Source organism: Drosophila busckii, chromosome 2L (genome assembly GCF_011750605.1).
Source record: "Drosophila busckii strain San Diego stock center, stock number 13000-0081.31 chromosome 2L, ASM1175060v1, whole genome shotgun sequence".
Classification (NCBI taxonomy): domain Eukaryota; kingdom Metazoa; phylum Arthropoda; class Insecta; order Diptera; family Drosophilidae; genus Drosophila; species Drosophila busckii.
The window spans coordinates 4,086,347-4,105,890 of NC_046604.1; the positions used below are offsets into that span (position 1 = coordinate 4,086,347).

A 19,544-nucleotide genomic window follows, 5' to 3' on the forward strand; every position below is an offset into this window, starting at 1 on the left:
GCCCACGCCCATCACAACAACCACACAAACACAACATTCAAGTGTACACTTTAGTCAATCGAACTTTTCACTGTGATGTGTGTGTGTCGTGTGGCAGGCAGAAATTTTCATTTCGTTTGGCGCGTCATTTGAGGCGGCGCCGCTTGTTATTGTTGCAACAGCAACATTGCTGCCATTTGATTGAAATCGCATAAAACAAAAAGCAAGCGGCATTGCTGCCTATGTGAGTCATAAAAATATTTACAAGTGTTTGGTGTTCGATATTTGGCGCATTGATTTGATTGCCCAGGCACACAGAGCGGAGAAAAAGGAAACAAACTTTTGATTGTTTTTCGCGTTTGCGCCTAATGACAGCTGAGCATGACATGAAATATGAGTTGATTGTGCATCGTAGACGCTTGGGGGAGGGGTTGAGAAGCGCACATAAACGGGTTATAAATCGTAACGTAAAGTCACAGCTTTGGTAAATTTGTAGCCCAGCATAATGGCCAACAGCAAGCTCATTAGGCCACAGCAATTACTTTTAATTAATGCCTTTGAACAGCATAAAATTTCGCAGACTTCGAACAGCGCCCCAGTACCCAGTCCCCAGCTACCTTTCTTACATGCCAATTAACCAAGTCATAACAGCGAGCACGGCGTTGTCGCCTGCCTTGGCTAGTTGGGTGTCAACTCGGTGGTGCAACGGGGCGTATTAATTAGTCACTCGAAGCCATCATCAAGCAGCGCGCACATTTAAAGCTTCACCTTGACGCGCGCTCTCATTTCTCATTCAAAATATGTCGCTTTCTCTTTCTCTCACACACACACACACACACACACATATACACGCTCTTGCAGTCTAGCTAATTGGCTTCATTTGCAGTTACCCTGTGGTCTCTTGTGCTGCTCCTGCTGTTTGCTCTCAATAGCGTATTGCATAAATTTATTTACGGCGTGCAATCAAAATTTTTCTAATTGGCTATGAAAAAGCTTATAATTCAAGCATAATGCGCTCTAATTGCTTTAAAGATTTTTACGCTACTCAAATTACATGCCAAGCTGCAGTTCGCAGACTCTGTACATAAAATCTGGACTAAACAGAAAGTAAAAGGCTGCCAAATCGAATCAGTTCCGACTTTATTTTTAAGCTATGCACACAAGAGGATTATAACTTTGTTAAAGCTGCGAGCTCTGCCAGCGATATCAATATAAATTATATTTTATGCACTTATGTATAGAGTTTAAAGTTAGTTGCATTAAAACAAATAAATTACTCAAATCAAAGCTACATACAGTATGTGATTTTATGGTTGAGTTAGTTATTATTATTAGTTTGTATAATAAGGTAAGTCTTGGTATAATAATTAATTTTATTGATGAGCTTGATGTAATGTTATTATTAGTTACTATTCAGGCAATAAAAATAAACAAGCTGCTTATATGCTAGCTATATACTGGGTCTCAAGCTGCCGGCTGCGTCCTGTAGTCTTTGCAAGCTCCGAATTTTTATTTTTGGCATGCATAAAACACATTCAGGCAGCGGTAAAAAAAACACTTTACACGTTTTACCCAGGTGACATGTTGAATGCATAAAAGGCATTTGCACAAGTTTATATTGATAGGCACCCAGTACTGAAGGCGCAAGCACCCTGTAAAGTTTAATATGTTCAATATAAATAAATTAATGGCATTATAAGGTTAAGATAATTCTTAAGCTAAAATCTTTACAATGTCAACAAGTTTACAATTCTCCGCTCTGCCATTTTGTTTGATCAACAATTATTGCATATTTAGTCTATTGTTTTAAGCCTTGAACTCAAACTTCACTCAACACCATTATGCCCTTTCCGAAAGCAATTTTCCAAGTGGTAGAAGCATAAAAAACCCAACAGACCGCAATACACTTGGTTTTTACTGCGTTGAGTGTCAAACTTTATTTTTATTTGTTTTTGTTGCGCATTTTGGACATGACGTTAAAAAAGTCGGAAAATTGCATTTGCCCATATGCAATAGTTGTGTTGTCTACACACACACACACACACACACACACACACAGACAGACACATACATATATTTATATACATATTTGCGTATGGCAAGCTGGCAAATGTTTGCCTTTTATTTTAATTTCCCATGACGTCGCTGCCACACGTTGCGAGCTCTCTTACATTTTGGCTGTTGCGACGAGCAGCGAAGCACTTTACATTTTACGTTAATGTAAAAATTGTGCACTGATGTAAGCACGTCTTCCGCACTTCAGTCTGTGGGTTTGCTTGCATGTGTGTGTGTGGCCACTATAGCAAATAAAGACTGTAACTATTGCAGGCCAGACAGCGTGCATTTTAATAAGAGCGAATTAAAATGTGCACTGTGATATGCTTTCAGTATTTATGTTTTTAAATTTAAATTAATATGAGTGTGTCTAACAAATAAATTGCACTCGAAAAACTAAAGTGCATACACTCTATATTAAATAGTCACTGCAAATGTGACATACTGGCAAAATTGCCTTGTCAACTTGGTTTTCTGTCTGTCTGCCATGCATATTATATAATTTTCCCCATATGCGGATTAGTATTCAGCAATCCCCTAGCCCCGCTGTCAGCTTTGCCGCATACAAATAACAACAACAAGTAAAACAAGAGCAGCAGCAGCAGCAGCAGCAGCAACAGCAGGCAAAGCTAGTTCCATAAGCGGCTTTGGACAAAAGCACTTGAGCTTTGTATTTGAGAGTGTGTAATGCGAGGGAAGAAGAAGCAGAAGGCCAGCTTATAGTTTGTTAAACAGGCAACTAACGCTGCCTTTGTCTGCCGTTCCCGCCCGTTTACATAATGGCTGAGTAAGACAAAAATCAAGCATAGGCAAAATCGGATTTACTCGAATGCACATACAACATATATATATATCTATTGTGATAGAGCAGCGAATGAAATGATAAGACAAAGCGAGCTATGTATAAGCTGAAACATTAATAGCTTTAATGCGTGCTCGCTCTGCTAATCAAAGAAATCCAAAGTATCTTGCGAGCAAGTTAGCTGCCGCACAATTTCGCCATTTGGTTCGATCCAGGCCTGTGCTACTTCGGCAGCCTGCATGGCATTTTGCATTTCGAACAGCAAGCCGAATTTGTAGATGGGATCAACATTAATCTTTGCCTGCACCACTTGATCCATCAAATTGTAGAGCTGCAGCTCCAACAGCAAAGCACGTGCCAGATCTACGGCATTCTCATTACCTGTTATGGGATTGTTTTTCATATCAAGTGGCTTGACCAGCACGCGCGGACTAAAGTCAACACCTATAAGTACAAGTTTAAGTACAAAATATATTTAGGAATTAATAAGCGCTGCTAACCTTCCGCAAAAGCACAGCTGAGCATTGAGAGCAACGCAATTGCTAAATATATTTTCATGTTGTGGCAGCTTCGAAGAGTGGAGTACGACTGATTGCAAAGTCTGTGAATTGAATTTTTAGCCAGATAACAATAATGAGCGTGAGATTAACTGAGCGTGGAATAAGCAGAGCTGAACTTTTGCTGATAAGAATGTCAGCTCGAGAAGCGATACTACCAGCAAAACTGGAAAAAAAAATAGTATTAGCAATTCAAGCAGTGAAATGAATGAAAGTGAAATGAATGAAAGTGAATGCTTTGGGCGAAGCAAAAGTCTTAGCTCAAGTTTATTGAATGAATAACAAATTTGGTCAACAGTTTTCCAATATTGTACTACTCAGTTTTATTTATATATAATCAATTAACAACCGCGTAACATTATATCAATTATTAATCTCTTCGATTTTGTTTCTAGTACGATTAAGTAACTGCACACAGAAAAGTTTTATTTATATTTTTTAAATATGCTTCGTCCGAATCCATCACGCTCACACTTTTAACTAAAACTGATCAAGTCAACTCGCTCTGCTCAAAGCTCTCATAAGTCAACTTCTCGCATTGCCAGATAACCTTTTGACATCTGGGAGCATCCGCCCGACTCAGCCTCTCCGTTTATGCTTGTTTGATCATGCAAGGCAATAAATTTGTTCCTCAGCTACGAACAGCTGTTCTAACTTAAGCTCAAATTTCGGCTTTACACAGAGCTGATGAAGCTCAAGCGCTTTCCTCTTTGCACTTGCATTCACGCGCTCTCCTCTTGCGCGTTCTCTTCTTTGTGCGTGCATTCGGCACTACTTTAATAAAAGCGCGCGCTCTCTTTGTGCGTGCTCACTAATTTATTCTCTCTATGCACTTGCCTTCTTGCACAGCTGCATTCGCTATCACTTATCTCCTATCACTAGTTACCTATCGCTAAGAATTAGAAGGCCGTGCCTATAATTCTCTCCCTACACTTACATTCGATCATCGCAACTCACAAGTTGAACCTTTCCTCTCGCTTACTAATCGCTTCTAATCGCTTTACTTACTAAATAATAATTAATACGGCCGTGCCTTTAATTAATTTGTTAGTAAGAACTTACTTACTTTTGATCTTCGAAACGGACAGACCTTGCTCTATATTTATTTTCGTACGCCGGTCGTGCCGCATACATATATTCACAAATTTACTTGTAAAACTGAACTAAAACTAAACCTGCAGAGGGCAGTAATAAATCTACATATGATAAAGAAATTTCTCGTCGTTTCTAATATATATTCGGGCGTTAAATCGCGACGCGCAAAAATATAACTAGCGACAAGTCGTCAGCTCAAGACATATTAATATTGATTAGTGCTGGCAGTTTTTAAAATTAAATCCGCTGTTTTTCGTGGTACGAATTTGAAAAATAAGCTAAGAAGAGGCTAATTACAAGTACAATAACCCAAAGTTGAGTTAATATTCCGATAATGTTTTAAAAAAGCAGAGTTACTAATTTCCATATTTTAGTAGTAGTTGAGTAAGATTAGGCTTAAGGCTCTAAACATAATAACGATGAATAAAAAATATTATTATTACAATATTTTCTAATAACAATTATTTTTCGAATTGTGTTTCTTTTATTTCATTTTGATTAAGTTTCCTCTGCTGTATATCAATCGAGCATCAATCGCAACTACAATCAAACTGCCTTTAATACTCATTTAGCTTTTCAAATTTATGCATCATGTGTGTGTCTTTGGCTGTCTTTGGTTTGTTTATTATAATCAAAAAATACATTGGCGCTGGGCACTGGCACTCCCCTCGCTATTAAGTGAACAGGAAAATAATCAACTGACGCAAAATAATTTCAGCATGCTGCGATATCATCAAATTTCATGCACTATCAAAGTCAATTTCCTGTGCTGCCCCCGCAGTGATAACAAGTCCACTGCCTGCGGCGCAAAGCTGCTCAAGTCGACACACCCCCACGTCCCAGCACCCCACCCACTTCATTTTGAGTCACGAAAATAATTTATTCAACTGTAGCGGTGGTCGCTAGTCAGCAAGCAAGGACGATGAGATGATGAGAAGAAGAAGGACGACGACGATGGCGACTGCCCTGCGGTTCATTGTCAGTTAAGCTTTTTAAAAGAAAACCACTTAGGTTGTTGACATTATCCTTCACTTTCTATTTATTTTGTCATTTAATCAACTTCCTGACGTCGACGCCGCCGTTGATGTTGATGTGGCTGTCGATGTGCCCAGACTGATTTGCATACCAACTGCGTCGCCGCACAGTGGCGCCAAAACTTGAGGTGGACGACAGGCGACAGTCAGTGGCAATCCAATCCATCAGCCGCCTTGTGGGCTCGTTTGACTACTGAGTTGCCTGAGTCGCCAAGGCTCAGAGTAAATAAAAATTGGCTGCGGTCGAAAGTATAAAGTCAATTTGATAGCCTGGGCCAGCAGCAGCAGCAGCCTCACTGGCTCACTGGCTTGCTCATTTAGCGTTATTAAAGCAATTCTATGAATATTTTAAAGGCTTTGTTTGAACTGAGCCCAAAACTGAGTGCTGAGTGCTGCCTTGGCCTGGAGAGTGTGTGTGCCCCACAAAAGGTTTAGTGTTTCAATATGGCGCATAGCAAATGCACAAAGCGGAGACGTGGCATGTAAATAACGGCAATGCCACTTTGAAGTGGCTGCCACTACTAAATGCCATAACTGTGTATGGGGAGCGGGGGTGCTTTGTATTCATCACATTATGGTTCGCAAAAAATGAAAGAGAATAAAATAAACAAATGCCTTAAGTCGCATTTGGGCAATCAGGCGCACAATAAATTGTTTTTGTTTTTTGGCTTTAACATGAAAATGCTTTTAATTTTCCATTGACTAAACCAACGTCGTTTTGGGGGCATTTTGTGTGTGTCGAATCGAATGCAAAAAATACAATAGTTTGCATTAGGTATACAAACAATATTGATTGTAACACACGAAGTTAATTAGAGCTTCATCGCTCGCTGTGCGTAAATTATTAATTAAAAACAGGCTTGCCACGTTTAATTGCACCGCAAAATGAATGCAGTGAAAGCAGTGAGAGCAGTGCGCAAAATTTATTAATTAAAATGCCACAAAAGCGTAAACACGCACACATAGATACACTTAGGCAAACACAAAAGCAATGTGTGTGTGTGTGTGTGTGGCAACAATGCGGCACTTAAATGCGTGCGGCAAGTGCTCATCAAAACCAGACTATCACTCAATGCACACAGCATTTTTGTTAGTTTAATTATGTGTGCGCAAACTAACACACAAACACACAAACATATTTGTATATCAAGTCAAGCCTCATCGAGCTGCGGTTGTTGTCATTCACAATATTGCGCAGCATTGTCGTAATAATTGAAAATGCTCGCTGCCCACAAAACAAAACAAACACACACACACACACCGACAGACAAACACATGCAAAACACGTAAATTAACAATATTGTCAACTAGCATAATTTTTGTTTAATTTGAGGCTAACTGTCTGCATTTGATTTTTAATTGCGCGCCTTTATTGCAAATGATTTTTTTTTATTTTTTCCGCAGCCTGCGGTTTGCTCTAACGTTAGAAAGAGAAGCAAGCACAGGTGTCAATTTTATTTTTAATTTGTAACTAATATGCGCATCAAAAAGCAACAGTAGCTCACAATTAGTAGTAATAGCAAAAAGGGCAGCCCTAGTCGCTATCAAAGCTCAAACAAACGACCAGTTGACCAATGGCTTGAAAAAGTTCTGACAATTCTTTGTGAAAATACTAAAAATTGGCTTCATTATTTGCAATTTATATTACGCTTCAGTCAAATGATTTTGATAAAAGATAAAATAAGCAATAGTTTAAAACTTGGGAGTTTGTTTTCGACATTTACAACTAATTTATATAATTTGATTTTTTTTTTTTTTTTTTGAATGAACTGGCTATGCTGTTATAATTAGAAGTTACTTAAATTAATTTCATCAAGCGACAATTAATACATTGAATCATTTTCAAAGCATTTTATTAAAATACACATATCTTGATCCATACTTTAATCATAGAATTTTGGCAACATTACTAGCAATCTAATTTTCTAGCTATTTTAATATCAGACTACACTTAAAATTACTTTTGTTTTCCCAATTTTAAAATGAACATATTTATGGGCATAGCTGCCCAATTCCATCCCATTTATACTTGACAAATCTGTGTCGATTGTAATAATCAAAAGTAAAGCTAAATGTAATCATAGAATTTTCATACTTGACGTAGTTTTAGGTTTGATTTTCGGCTTGTTTGTTGCTTAAAAGCTTTAAGTGATTTCCAGCGCTTCTGTTGGGAACTGTGCGGTTAGTCGAGTTCAGCTTGAGTGCATGTGGATAAAGAATATATTTTCGCTGAATATTTTTTATGACGAGCCATGAGCTGTAATTAGTGCGGCCAACTGACCGCTGCACCTGTCGCCGAGGCTGGGCGCAGACTACGACATTATTAATTGCATGTCGCTGCAGCTTGGCTGACAGCATGTTGCAACATTTTGGAGGCGCCACAAAATAAATAAAAAGACGTAAAAATACAACGGCTGGCAGGCAAGTCAAGCGCTTGGCCACGATGCACACAAACACACACACACATGGTCAACAAGCTGATAAAGTTAAGTGCACGTCAATGCACACAGAGGCGGACACACACACACACATAGAGGCGCTTTGTGTGTGTGTGTGTGTGTAAAGGGATGACAGAGCACACGATTAAATTACAAAATGTCAATAACGATAACGAATGAAATTGATTGAAACGAGCAGCGACCACAATGGCGACGTCTCGCACTCTCGCGTTCTCTCTCTCATTCTCCAGCTGTCTAGCACAGTGATAAATTATGTGCCTTTGTATCTGTGTGTGTGTGTGTGTGCGATCTGCCGATGTCAATTAAAATGCATGATGTTGAAACCATTTGCAATTAATTCATAATTAAAACATGACACATAATCAAAATAACAAATGAATTCGCCTGCATGTAAAAAGTACCGCTATTTATTGAGCATACGCACCTTTAAGCCTTCGAAGCTTGTACCATAAATTTTTGCATAGTTTTCGGCAGACCTCGACAGTTCGACAGTTCCGCCCGCTTGCACACTGCTAACCACTGACAAGGGTACAGGCAAATGCACTTAAAAGCATTTAGTTGTAGCGACAAAATTTTGCAACATTGAAATGTGGTCGCTGGCCCAAACTCCCACTCCCACTCCCACTCCCTCCCACCCTCACTATCTTTTTCTCTTTGGTTGCGAGTGTGCTCACAATATTTGTGTGCTGTGCGGGTTTGGCAATTTATGTGCGTGCATAAACAAGAAGCCTTTGCTCTAGGTAGGGTCGCTGCGGAAAACTTTTAACTTTGTCGTTTTGCTCTTGCTGCCTAAATTAGCGCCATAAAGTATGCAACAAGCTTTTGCTGTCAGCGTATTTAATTTGTTTTCTTGCAGTGCTATCAAATATTCATTTGAGCTGCCGCTGTCCCCACTCCTACACCTCCTTCAGTTCAAGATGACATGCTCGCTGGCTCTGTGTGGCCATTGGCAGGCGGTGGCGAGCAAAAACTTTGCAGCTAATTTGCGTTGCGGCAAACGGGCAACATTTTGTGAGGGGGGGGCAAGCGCTTTGTTGCAAAACTAAAATTCTCATTCAACTGTCATTTGTGGCGCTCTGGCGTTGACATTCATTAGAGAGACATAGCCTTTGTGTGCTTACAGTGCTGGGCATAAATTATGTGACCATTACAACTTTTTACTAAGACACAAGCCTGTTGTCATAAGCCAAAGCGAACTCTAAACCAAAAGCGCTCAAAACTGCGTTCCAACTTATTTTCCAAATATATTATTGCACATAAAATAAAATAAAAGCTGGCTGCCTGGCTGAATGTGCTAAAGCGCTTTTACTATTGAAATTGAATTTGGCAATTTGTCTTTGCACTCTGACTGCCATTTTTTTATGCAAGGGCTATAAAATGGCACTGCGAAAATCACATTTTGTTTGTAAATCAGCAATTTAACGCCAAACCAAAACACACAAACACGCACTCACACTGTTAAACGCTCAATAAGATTGGAAAATTGATGACGGTCTCGCTCATTGGTTGCCAGCATCTTGTGGACTGTTGCACTACTACGAAAGCTAGCGTGTGCCTGCGACTACGCTGAGTAAATCCCTCATTTTCAGTGAAAATAAAAATTGCCCCAGCGTAACGCAAAATAAACACATTTAAGTTGCAAATTGAATTTTGCATAATCCCAACGCTGCTGCTGCCGCTTCACTGCGACAGCTCTCTTGCCTCTTATTGCGTCCATTTTGTCAGCTCATCCTTTACTTCTTCGCCTCTCTCCCACGCTATTCTTAGGGTACTTGTAAATATATATATTTTGTAGCGCACTTATGGGCGCAAGCCGCCTGCAGGAAATGGTCGCGCATGAGACGGAATTTCTGATTAGTTGCCATGGATCTGCACTCCACACTGTGACAGCATTCACTGTGACTCCCTCCCTCTTACTCATACTCTCCCTCTTACCCCTAACTTGCGCACTGTTTGCTTGGCTTTGACTTTAGCGGAATTCTATTTATTTTCAAAATTTCTTTTGGCACAAATTTTGCGTTCACACACACACACAAGAGTGTATGTAAATAACAACACACACTATACACACACAGCATGTGTGTTAGGCATGTGATCCTTGGGATTTAAAAAGTAGCTGCTGCTCGCCGCGTAATTGAATTTACTTTATACTCAGCTGATTAGAAAAAAGAATTTACTTTTTCTGATTGGATTTCGTTACGGCTATGGTTGTGGCTTTGTATGTATGTGTGTATATATGTAAGCAGTCTTATTTGCTTAGCTGCTGTTTATTTACGCTTGTTGGTAAAAAAATAAATTACATCTAAGTAGTTGCAACCTAAGAAAAATTCGAAAAGTACCGACAACATAAGACCCTGTAGCTGTATCTGATGTCAAAGCCGCATTAAAACACAGACAAATAAATCTAGGTAAGTGTGTATTTATATCTTTATATTTATAATGCATAATGCTTATACTTAAGCCCAAAATTCTGAGGAAAATGCATGTCTTCTCAAATGAAATCTTCTTTGCTAGCTGTAAACTATAAAATATGTACTCAATCAATTGTTCATACTATTTTTCTATATGAATATAATTTTACTACAACATTTGATAGAGAAATTTCACAGTCCAGCTGCAACTAAATTGCTAAAAAAAAAAGCTTAGCCCAAAGCATTATTCTTGCTTTTCTATGCTCAAATTGCTAATTAAGTTGGGCACTTTACCTCTATTTTGGCTTCTGCCATTGCTACTTTGGGATTCAATTACGTTTGTATATGAGTTTTGAATAAAGTGGCCTCAACTAAACTCACATTTTACGATCTAATCAACTTGGTTAGCAGCCCAAAAGCACAAAGAGCAAACAGCTTAATAGGTCGCCTTGAAACACACACTAATTGCCTACAAAGCATATTATATGTAGCCCATATAACTCTCATATACTCTTTTGCTATGCAGGATTTCCACAAATGAGCAGCATATTGAGTTCTTTGTTGTCCCCAATACGCTCATATTTGCGGCTAGGCAATGCGGTGACGTTGCCTGAATGAGTGCTAATAAAAAAAAAAAAACTATGTATATAACTCTACATAAAAACCTACTCATTTGTAAGGCAGCAATGTCTCCCAAGTGGGCTCATCACACACAGAAACACACACACACACTCACACACACATTGATAGATATATACATATATGGCACACTGGTGTATCATTCACATAGAGAATGCTCGGCTACAAAATTGTAGATTGGCCAGCACGTTCAGTTCGCTTGTCTGTTAGTCCAGCGGACAACGGAAAATAAAACAAATTGGCCTTTTTACCACTTTGAATACCCTGCACAGCTTTTGTAAGTGTATAAGCTACAAGAAAATAAAAATGTAGCAATATATAAATCAAACAGCTAAACTAAGTCAATACAAATTATGATTAATATGCAAATAAATTAATAAAATGACTTTAGGCAACTCATCATTTTGAAGCTAGCAATGTCAAATTTATATAAATACTTGTTTAGGTATTATAGCGTATAAGTTCGTCCAGCTTGGCGCAATTTCGACTTTTTCGCTATTTGCTGTCAACAAGCAAAAGAATCGCAACTGAAGCAAAGTAAAAAAATAAAGGCAAATAATGAAGTGGAAAAACGTAAACTATGAATGTGGCCATATGTACAAACATGGACATGTTTGTATGTAATTGTCTCTGTGTGTATGCGTGTGAGTGTGTCTGTTTTTTATTTGTTTTCTGTTGTTATTACGACTCCATTGCGTTTAGATGGAGATTAAGTCGCACAGATCCCAGCTCTCAGCTCTCAGCTACTCCTTTTGCCACGCTGCGACTTTTTGCAATATATATATATATATATACTTTTATTTTTTTGCTTTATGAGCAGTTTATTTGCTGGCAGTGTAATTCTACGCGCGCCCTGGGCTATGTATAGACCAAGACCAACGGGCCGAGTAAGCAGGATGAGAGATAACACTCTAGCACATGGGCGTAGCCCAGGTAAGTGCAAAAGGAGACAGCTGTACTATATTTTCCTCATATATATGTGCATGAAAAATTCTGCAAAATTCTAATAAGCACTGTTCCGGCCAAGTTATAATAAAGCAACCTATGCTGTCAACGTATTTTTGTTTGTAAATCTGGTGAAAATTGTGGTAAAAATTCTGGGAAATTGTAAATTATATGCTACCTACGCCCATGCAACAGCACAATAAAGTGCGGCATTTGTTTGCGTTTGCCGCCGTAACAAATGAAAACTGTGAAAAACAACAGCAAGAATAAAAAAAAATTGCTCAGCAGCAAAATGAAAATATTGTATGCATATTACACACGAGCGTCGCCGCTTGACTATTATATTGCTTTTGTGGAGATTCTGCGAAAGCAGCAAAAGGGGGGAAATGGGGTTGAATGCTTTTATTAGTCATTGTCATACAGTTCCCGCTCCACTCTTAGTCGATCCCCAAAGTGCCATCGACCAAAACGCTCTTGATGTGTGTTGATAAGCTCGCTTTGTTTGCTATTTTTTTTCTGTTTTTGTGTCCAGCCGCCGCTGTTATTTCGGTTTGTTTGTTGTTCTATAACTTTAGCAAAAAAATATATTTTATAAAATATACACGAGTGGTGTTGGCTTAACTTGGTCAGCTTGTGCTAAATTGCCAAAGGCATAACCTCGTGGCAATGCTCAATAAAAATTTGATTGCAACATGAAATTCATTTTTTAACAATTTTATAACAATGGCAGCTAACTAAAATATTAACAAATTATTGCAAATTTTATTATTATAGCTTATTTAGTTTTATTCTTTACTCTGAGAGTTGCTCTTTTAAAATGTGCTCACTTCATCAGAAATAATATTTTTATATACTACGTATACTTATTTTTGATGTGCCTGAGTACGTTGTAAAAATCTCACGTACATATGCTAAAATGTAAAATATGTAAAGTTGTTTGCCACATAAAAGAAAATTGACTGCGAATATTATATTTCCCAAGTGAACTGTCCGCCCACAGTTCATTTTTTTAACGCACGTCTTGTGATTATAATTTTGTTTTTCATTTATTTTATTTTTCTCTTTCACTTACAATTCAGTTGTTTTTTTTTTTTGCCTTGATTTTTGTGCTGTGCAAAATTTTTTAATTTAGCTGATGCGCGTGTTTGTTTGTATGTGTGTGTGTTTGTTTGTAATATGAGCATTTTTGTTTGGTTGCATGGCAAAGACCAAGTGACAATGGCAGCAACACTTGAGGCACAGGCGAGGGCGTTTTGTCTAGGGATTTATTAGCAGAATTTTATGTGGCCAAACACACACACACACACGTAAGGAGTGCAGCGCTAAAGTAAATCCCAAATTTCCAAGAGCCCAGCAGCACCTTAACTTTAAATCAGGAAATGTGCAAAAGCAAGCAAATGCATTTGCAGCCGACAAATAAAATAAGTTTAAAAATAGTAAAAGTAAATTTATATATTTTCAGATTCCAACTCATACTCATTAAAATTGTCAATTATGTACGCACTTTAAAGCTTTTAATGCATATTCCTTACGCACACATCAAAAGCGACATTAATTAGCCACACCTCTGCAGACGTAACACACACACACAGAAACACACACAGAGAGCGAGAGCAAGTACATAAATGTATGCTGTAAAGCAATGTTGTTGTTTTTGTTATATGTTTGCCTTATTATAGCAAGCGTGCGCATAATTTCTAATTAACTTTTTGCTGGAAAAGCGTAAGACAGGTTTTGGTCTGCGGGGTACTTGGTGCTCGGCATTGGCACCGAGATCCCTTTAGCACGTCATCATAAAAATGTTTTGCCAACATATTTACGGGCGTAGCCCCTTGGGCAAACAGACACACACACACACACACACCCATACACATATCTTTCTCTTCAGTGCAATGCGTAACAAATGAAGTAAAGAAATATGTGCGACACACAAACAAACTCAAAATGGTAATAAAAAAAGGCAACACCTGTAAACCTGTGCAATGTTGTTGCTGCTGCTGTTGTTGTTGTTATTTTTTGTTTGCCTGGTCTTGTTTTTATGCGTTAAGTCATTAAAATGAAAATTTATTATGCGCACCGTACGCACGGCAGAAATTTTCTTGTTTTGAGATGCCAGAGCCGGCCTAGCCGACGTATACGTAACTCAAACGCATATCTCATTAAGCTCCTGTTGCTAAAATGAAGCCAATAAAGCCTCTTATCTGCAGGCAACGTGATTTATTTATGCACAAGAAATTATACTTACTTTGATTTGAAATTAAGTATATGTGCACATATCGTTCGTTCGTTAAATTTTACGGAATGTGGCTCTTACACTGGAAAAAAATAAGATGCATATGCGCATATATAAAACAAATAATAACAACTTTTATGTTCAGCTAAAGTTTTTGATAAAATTGGCACATCAATTTTTTATTAAAAGTCATTTCATTAAATATAAATATAATTATTTTATATTAAGTGCATATAAAATGCGGACATAAAACCCTTTTTAAATTCATTGCAATTTAAGGATTAAAAATTTACTGTGGATAGCAAAGTTTATAACACAATGTATAAAATTTATCAAATAATTACAATAGAAGAATAAGAGTAATTTATAAATAAAAAAGTAATAAAGAACGTTAACCCAACTCGCTTACTTAGCGAACTTATCGCTTAAGAATGTTTTGTATTTTATTGTTAGACCCAAGTTTCGGTAATAAATGAAAGCTGAAACTACCCGGACATCTTTTAATTTCATGTGCCCAACTGTGACTGCTACAAATTTAAAATTTACAGCTAACAAGATACAATTATATCCTTTTCACTACCTGAACTTTTGCTAATGCGCACTTAGTGTCTGCATTAATTTTTAAAAGTATTCAACAGCTAGAGAACTTTATGCGCTGCTGTAAATGCAATACTTGATCCAGTGTTAAAGATAGTAAGTATTCTACTCGAAACAAAAAGCAATTACCTTGATATACAGCGGAAGTGCTTAATGTCTTCGAGTGTGTGAGTGTGCGTAATTTTTTGGGTGCAACTATCTGAGGCAAGTTTGTCAAGTGAAATTTATGCGAACTGCGACAGTAATTGAAGCGGAAATCCACAAGTAGCAGCAATCGAAGAAGAAACTAATAATTTACTTTATTTACGGAATTTGAACGCAACACACTCAGCAATAATACTGTCTGTCTCTTTCTATTACTATCGCTCTCTCTTTCACTAGTGCTGCAACGGGCTGTTGTAGTTTCTCGCACACGTACGTTTGCCATCAGGAAAATGGAAAAAGTTTCGTGTTGCCGTGCGCTTTGCTTGGCCTGCTCATCAGGGCGCGCAAATTAAGAAAATTATCATGCATCGTACCTAGGCGACAAGGCTAAGTTAAGCTTTGGGGCGTGTGATGACAGAAAGAGAAAACTTTCTCAAGCAGAATCCAATTAAACATAAAAATAAAATATACTGTGACAGTTTCCAATTAGCGCTGCAAGATGAATCCGATGACAACATATGCCAGCCAGCCAGCCAAAGAATAATATAAGCTGGCACCAAGATGTCTATAGCGCGATAGTGAGAGCGAGATAGCAAGCTAATTAATGACAACGCTGGGCTACATAACAACTAGACAGCTGCGCTGCAAATTACAAACGAGCGAGTTCCAACAGACAGACACTCGAATGCGAAAATAATTGCCAAAAATAACAGCGCATTTATTTATGCCCCACTACACATGGACGGTTGCCAGTGGCAAGTTTTTATGATTGCCACTGAGCTTTTTCTTCTGGGGCTATAAAAATGTTGAGCAATGTTTCTAACCCTGGCCGCGTGGCCAAAGGTCCTTTATGCCTTTCTTGCAATTTGCAACTAATTGCTACAAATTAATTTCAGTATGCTTTTAATGGCCTTTTGAATGTGCTAAATGACAATAGCCAAGCCATGCCAAGCCAAGCGGCCGCTGTACTTCGCTCAACGTTTTGTGGTTTCTACTTTTTGCTGTTTGCTGTTTGCCTTGATTAAATTTAATGAGCTGAGACAAGCAGCCACTCAACTACAAAGTTAACAGCAGAGCAGCAAAAGAAAATTCACAGACAACCAGCAGTTCACTATTAGACCAGCTTTGTATGTATTTGTGTGCTTGTGTGTGTGTGTTTGTGTTTATTTCCGCATATGCGTGCATTGCTTGCAGTGTCGTAAATCAAATTGGCGTGTCAACATCACAAACTAATTTATTTAGTTCAAATGTGCCTTTAGCTCTTGATTATTCATACGCACTGTTTGCCTGTCTGCCTAACTGTCTGCATCGATCTGTATGCCTTGTGTTGACTTTCATTAGCTTTAATTGCGTAAAAGTACTTGAATGTCGCTTGCATAACTCAAACGACAAATCAAATGCAGTGTTGCTGCTGTCACAGAGTTGCTGCAACGTCAAGTTGCAATGCACACAGCAAAATCAAACGCAAACAAAAGTTGAGCACAAACTAATTTTTTAGAATTCATGCAGAACTTTTTGTAGTCAAAATTGTGGTGGCAACAAATGCGTTGTTGCAACATTGTAGACAACTATATATAATATTTCTTACAGTGCATGGCGCATCGGTGAGCTCAGCACCCGAATAGCCAGTGGGCTAGCTGCCTGCAGTCGTTGTTACCGCCTGTGTTTGGTTTACGTGCTTAAATTGGCAATTAGCAGATTAATTGTCACTGGCAATATATGCGTCAATATTTTGTGCAACCGACAGCTGCAGTACATAGCTCTGCTCTCCTCTCTCTCTTTCTCTCTCTCTGTATATCGCTTGTGCACGTATGTAGTTTGCTTTACGGCACTGTTGTTTACACAATTGTTGCACTGCTGGCTGCTGCTGCTGCTGCTGCTGATGTTTGATTGCACTAACGAGCATTAGCATAAATTGGCAGCACAGTAGGTTATGGGTTAGTGCTGAAGGGTGGGCAAAGCATGAGGTGTGTGCCATATGAACGTTGCATGCATCATTTCGCAGCACGCAGCCAAACAACGGAGCTCCCCAAAAATATCTAAATATCAATTGTGCAGTCAATCAATTGTAAATTTTTAATGAGTTGTCATTTCGTCTGGCTGAAAACTGACATCAAACTGACATTTACTGTTGCCCCCAAAACAGTTTTGGTTATTGGCTCCTGTGGTTGCTCAACTCTCAAAGCAATTTGTCACGCTAATTAGCTTCTGTGGGCTGTCCGATGCAATGACACCGCAGCACACTCACATATGCCAGCATATTATGTATACGCCACGTAGTGCAGCTAACCTTTGGGGAAAACCATGGCACCGTACCTACATATTTAAGTATTACATATGATTCTGTACTGTACGCTCGACTGTCACTTATATTTTGTTTTATCGCTTACTTCTTGCTTGCCTGCTTGCTTGCTTTCTTGCTTGTTGACGTTGCCGTCGCTAGTTTTGCTATCTGGCAATAATATAGCACAAGTTATTCTAGCAGCACATCGACACTGACGCTGACGAGCATAAGTTGTTGCTGCAACTGTTTTCATACACATGCATGCAAAAAATACTCTTGTGCTGAGTCAGTGAGTGACTTAAAGGGAAATGTATGGCTGCCCTTTTTACTAAACAAAACAAAACTAACAACTATTTCAGAGAATAAATATTTGTGTAGAAAAGTTTTATTTAATGTTTAAATTATTTACTGAAGTTTTAATTTACTTTTATATAAATTCCGACATACCGACATGTAAGCTGCTAGTTTTACTTAACTTTGAGTTAACAACTTTTTTATGCAACAAATAATTTTATTTACTTTTCAAATATAATAAGTGTACATTTATTATATATTTATATAAATTACCATATGACTAGGATCCAATTTTAAGTTGCCCTTAAATCTATGCTATAAAATTTGATGCTTAACTGCAAGTGCATTTAAATGTCGCATTGTTGCAGCTATGGCTTTGATTCTTGTATTTGTGTGTATAATATGGCTGTCGTGGCAGCTGCAGTTGCTCGTACATTTCACTTGACTTGAGAGCCACGTTAATGCCGTCAGTGCTGCCTCAATGTCTTGGCAAAAGGGCAACTTATCATTTTATAAGCATTTCTGTTTTTTGTTTTTCTTTGCCAAACTGTTTTTCTTTTGCGGGCTACCACTAGTTGTAGCAATTGCAAAAAGAAGCAAAATATTTTGTTGCATTTTGTTTTGCGCACACTATGCAGCTGTGTGTATGTGTGTGTTCTTTATGTGGCACATATACGCTTTAAAATGTGGCAAAGTGGTTTTCATTTTGGCAAAACGCTTTTAGTGGGCGGTAGTTGTCGTCAGAGTGCTCTGCCGGCCATTTCAAAATGAAATTAATGTAAAATTATGTGGCACGTAAACTAATTTTTAATGCTGCAACCAAAGCTCAGTCCGCGCTGTATACGATTTACGAGCTTAGAGTAGTGCCGAGCCAGCCTTTCGCTATATAGCATTTGAAGAGCCTTTTATTGCGTCGCTGCCTGCCACTTAGAGCGCAAAAAAAAAGTGACCAACATACGCATTAAAATGCTACCCAGGCTCGCAGTTTGTTGTTCAAGTTGAAATTTATATTAGGCCAACAAAGTCGCCAGCAGCAATGGCACAAGCCTGTCGTTGAGGACAACGCAGCCGCTGGCAATGGCGCCTGCTCTCAAGTGCTCATAAATTCACGAAAAATTTCACAGCCGCCAACGGACTAACAATAGTATACTAAAAAAATAATAAAAAAAAAAGAAATGCCAGAGAGCAGAGCAAACCCTTCAAGAGCCCGTTGGCAGTCTCTCAGCCTGGCGTCAGCTGTTGCCGCAGCCAAAAAGGGTTGAGGTACGGCCTTTGGTTTGGCAACATAAATTGTTAAAGAATTGCCACTTTATAGTCGTAAGAACCCTCATAAGCCGTGCAAATAAAAACCACTTGTTAGGATTTTTTCTCTCTCTTTTCTTCGCTTCTTTTCTTGTTTGTGGCAGAGTTCACCTTACGATGCGCCTCGGCGCGGCAGCTGACTCAATTTGTTGGCCAATTTCATTTCGTTTTTCAATTGCCAGCTCCATAAAGGGCCTTGCATCAGCAATATATTTGATTTAATTAAGTTGGCTTAAGCAATAATAAAAAATCATCAGTGCAATATACATATATGCACTTGCATGATGTGCATAAAGTGATGAATGATGTACGCTAAAGTTATTTTGAGTATTTCAAGCGCCTTCATTCTTTATTTCAGCCATACTTAAGTTCAATGATTTAATTTGCCTTTCAAGTCTAATCTTACTGTAAATACTATCCATGTATACATTAGCTTTAAAGTAATATTTTAAATCAAGAGAGTGTCAACGAAAAATGCTGCAAATGACGTATTCAATATTCAAAAAGAATTAAATTAATATAAGTTTATAACAACCTTCAATTTATTTCTTTTAATTAGTAATACTTTAGGTTTCAATAAAATCAGTTCAGTTTCTATATAAATGATTCAGCTTGGAGTTCGGCAGCAAATCAAACTGTAATTTCAAAATAATTAATATGATATATTATTTTATATATATTTATTTATTATGCAAAAACATGGATATTCAATGG

At 38.2% G+C, this 19,544-nt stretch overlaps 1 protein-coding gene across 1 annotated transcript; it reads right to left on the minus strand.

Annotated features, from left to right (window-relative positions):
* Positions 1 to 2,846: 2,846 nt before the first annotated feature.
* Positions 2,847 to 3,529, minus strand: LOC108605311. The gene is made up of 2 exons (XM_017994984.2): positions 3,337 to 3,529; positions 2,847 to 3,280 (listed from the first exon to the last, which is right to left on the minus strand). The coding sequence occupies exons 1-2, from the start codon at positions 3,392 to 3,394 to the stop codon at positions 2,979 to 2,981; spliced, it is 360 nt and encodes a 119-aa protein (XP_017850473.1). The 5' UTR covers positions 3,395 to 3,529; the 3' UTR covers positions 2,847 to 2,978.
* Between the last annotated feature and the right edge of the window lie 16,015 nt (positions 3,530 to 19,544).

Bases quoted from the DNA above. Each gene is read 5' to 3' on its own strand.
- LOC108605311 (XM_017994984.2), bottom strand. From the start codon at position 3,394: ATGAAAATATATTTAGCAATTGCGTTGCTCTCAATGCTCAGCTGTGCT. The intron at 3,281-3,336 runs GTTAGCAGCGCT...TTGTACTTATAG, and splicing joins CAGCTGTGCTTTTGCGGAAG to GTGTTGACTTTAGTCCGCGC.